We start from the raw sequence: 3,252 nt of genomic DNA, 5'->3' as shown, positions 1-3,252 counted from the left end.
GTGACCCCTGCACCGCCCCGTCCCGTCCCGTCCCTCCTCCAGCTCCTCTCCCCCGCAGCAAGCCACGGCAGGCACTCGGGTTACAGGCAAGTTTTCTTTAATGCCAACGAACAGCCATGAAGCAACCGATAAACGGGTGGCGAAAGCGGGCGCCGCGAAGCGAAAGGAGCCGTCCCAGCCGCGGGAGGAGGGACGGCCACGCCGGGGAGCGGGAGACAGCCGTCCCTGCCGAGCGACCGACGCGGGTCTCGGCTGCTTTCGGTTTGGTTTCTTTATTTTTGTAAGGAGAAAAAAGAAAAAAAAAAAAGAAATCCGCTCCTGTGCTCGTTCAACAAGGACCGGCGGCGGTGGGGACACGCTAGTGACTCCCTACAGGTACAACAAGAGCGTCTGCTCCGGTGGCAGGCGCTGGGTTCGTTTTCCTAAGCGATGACACAGCCTCCCTTCTCCTTGAAGGGGTTCTTTTCCTCGGGAACCCCCTTCACCAGCGGGTCCTCGCCCGACCGCTCCTCGATGTAGTTCTTGATCTCCTCGGAGCACTTGGACACCTCGAGTGAAAGAACAGAGAAGTGGCTGCGTTACGGCCGGAGCTCACCGTGCGCATCAGAACAGCAAACTAGTGAATTCACATCCTTCTTTCTCTTATTTACCTTCCCATCAAATATAAAAGATCTGACCACAGAGCCAGCACTAAGCAGGTGCGGACTTGGCTTCCTTCCACTTTTTCACAGCCCGATATTCGCAGAACATGTGAGTATCACTGGGAATGTATATGCCACTCGGAACAGCAGGTGCTGCATAGTTAAACTTGCATTTTTTTAATTAGCCAATATAGTTTTACTAAGCTGCAGATCACACTCTCCCTCGGCATCAGCACAACTTACGGTCAATGAGTTCAGGATCAGTAACTTTCAATTCAATTTCAAAGTATTTATGACTTTAGGTGTTTTTCCCAAATAAAACATTCAGTAACCATTTTCAGTGGTAATACAAACTCTCACCTTGCGGTTCTACAACAGCAACCATGCGTCTTGAATGGGAGTAAAGACCTGACTAGGAAAGACAATTTACTTACAGGTTACCTGGGGTTATTTTGAACAACGGTTAATAAAACAGCCTATTGTGTTATGAGAGAACATAATATGCGTGACACTTTGCACGACATTCATAGCAAAGCAGTACTGATGTAGGTAAGCCTGCACAGAACCCGCCTGTGAAGAAGAAACGGGTTTAATTTGTGTTCACTGAGACGAGCACATGCAGCACTTGTAGTAATGGTGTCTGCGGAGCCTGAAGGTGCACAAGCAAATCCCACCAACTCCAGAGGATCCTTGTCCACGCACATCTCTCATGTCCCTTCCCTATGTCAGCAGAAACTCTCCTTAGGTGCTCGAATACCTGATGTGAGGACACGCTCCCGGCTCTGTCCCCACCTCCTCCCTTCCTACCTGCAATCCCTGCGGAGGCACAGCAGTGCAGAGTCAGCAGCAGGAAACAGCTGTTGGTCAGGCCACTACATGACTAGTATTTCTAATTTAAGGCCCCTTGCCTTCTTTGTTAATTATATTTTACTCCAGAGGTAAAATTATGACAAGAGAACCAATTAATTTACCTGCTGTATCACAGACCAACAGAGCATGGCCTGTGCAAAACTAAGCTTTAAGCCATCAGAAAGAACTCAGAGTTAATTCCCAATTAAACAGCACATAAAATAAGGTCTAACTACCTCTAGCTGCCTTACATCAAGTAAGAATTTGGACCTACAAATCCCATTACACGTGCCTTGCTCTTCTGTGCCTTGCAAGCCCTATTCATTCAAATTGGGGCACCTTATGCCATAGTAAAGTGTGCTCCAAAGTATGTGCAGGACCAGGGTTTGTTTTACTTCAGTCAGCATGACCAGGATCTTTTTCACATATAAGAAAAATATGTCTGCTTAAATATACATTCAGACATTTTTATTCATTCAAAAAATTATTCAATTTTTTGAATGAATATACATCCTCTTTGTGCTGTAAAGGTATAGGAAGGGGTCAAGAAAACTTTGGCTAAATGTTTTTACTTTTGGTGACAACAGAAGTGTGGCTTCTGCATTTCCCTGTCACACCCATACAGGTACCAGGGGACCGTGGCAACTACGACACAGATTTCATTCTCACAGTGAAACTTCTGCTGTAATGCACTGGGAAAACTGAGGATGTTGTCTGTGCTTTACTACAGGTGATTTGAAAATATCCTTCTCCCTAAAGTGATCAGGCTTTTGGTTTATTCCGAAAATTTAGGCAAGAATTTTAAATTATTATTATTATTACTATGAAAATCAAAATCTGTACATCCTACAGAGTATATTTCAGTTGCTTGGGAACTCTCTGAGGGATAATATAGATATCTATAGTACTTGGATGTGGAGCCCTTGATACTGCTGGAGCTTTAGACTATACCATAACATCTACAATCACCGATACCTAACTGACAGCTAAAACGTAACTGTGGCTTTCTTATTTTCTGGGCTAAACACCTAGACCTGCAATGTAATTAGCGTGACTAATGCCACTGATTCCCACATATAAATGTATTTTTAGTCCTAACGAGAAGCGTTTATTTAGATGTAGTTTGCTTCTGCTGGCATGCAGAATAAAAAAGAAGAGAGTAGTAGTTTTATCATGGAGCAAGATCAGTTCTGCGTGTCTTTCAACTACAGAAAATGTGCAAAAATACGAAAATTTCACTGGAAACTACTTCACCTGTGGAAAGGAACAATCAGTGTAGATGACTAAAAGCGCAGTGTTTCTACCGGACAAGGCTGGATGGATCATGGCTCTGCACCGGCCGTCCTTCGGCCCCCGCCCTCTGTCCGAGCGCTGCACAGCAAGTGAAGCGGGGGAGCGGGGCGGGGGGGAGAGGGCGGCCGCGGCCGCGCGGCTCCTCCCGCAGCCCGGCCGGGTGCGGTGCGGTCCCGACCGGGACGGGACAGGGAGCGGCACCGCAGCGAGCCTTCCCGCCGGCACACCACCCCCTCAGCTGGCACTGGCAGATCCCAACGCGTTTCACAGAGGAGGGGAACTGAGCTCGACGCGCTCCTCCCTCGCCAGGCAAGGCTGCCTTGTGCTGGCACTGGGCTCCAGGGACCCGCGAGGGAGGGGAGCGCCAAATGCAACGGGAACAGCCGCAGCCGGCGGGCCCGTGCCGGCCCCATCGGGGCGCCTTATCCCGGGGGCGGTGCGCCCCTTCCCCCCTCGCTCCCCAGCCACC

The 3,252-nt window shown here is 48.9% G+C and overlaps 2 protein-coding genes across 2 annotated transcripts in view; one reads left to right on the top strand and one right to left on the bottom strand.

Annotated features, from left to right (window-relative positions):
* Window positions 1–75: 75 nt before the first annotated feature.
* On the bottom strand, window positions 76–1,475 carry LOC103904956 (guanine nucleotide-binding protein G(I)/G(S)/G(O) subunit gamma-11; the record flags this gene model as incomplete). Its single annotated transcript, XM_009286524.2, has 2 exons — window positions 76–548; window positions 1,449–1,475. Coding segments are annotated over 2 exons (153 nt in total), but the record flags the coding sequence as incomplete, so codon positions are not given.
* Window positions 1,476–2,814: 1,339 nt separating this feature from the next.
* TFPI2 (tissue factor pathway inhibitor 2) overlaps window positions 2,815–3,252 on the top strand; it is a 10,363-nt gene continuing 9,925 nt past the window's right edge. Inside the window, exon 1 of the mRNA XM_009286523.1 lies at window positions 2,815–3,219. Within this exon, the coding sequence (XP_009284798.1) occupies window positions 2,815–3,219 (405 nt within the window). The remainder of the gene's footprint in view (window positions 3,220–3,252) is intronic.

The sequence above is a fragment of the Aptenodytes forsteri genome, unplaced genomic scaffold (assembly GCF_000699145.1).
Source record: "Aptenodytes forsteri isolate BGI_AS27 unplaced genomic scaffold, ASM69914v1 Scaffold55, whole genome shotgun sequence".
Taxonomy (NCBI): domain Eukaryota; kingdom Metazoa; phylum Chordata; class Aves; order Sphenisciformes; family Spheniscidae; genus Aptenodytes; species Aptenodytes forsteri.
Note: the sequence above shows the minus strand (reverse complement) of the source record. Positions and strands in the feature narration are given on the sequence as shown.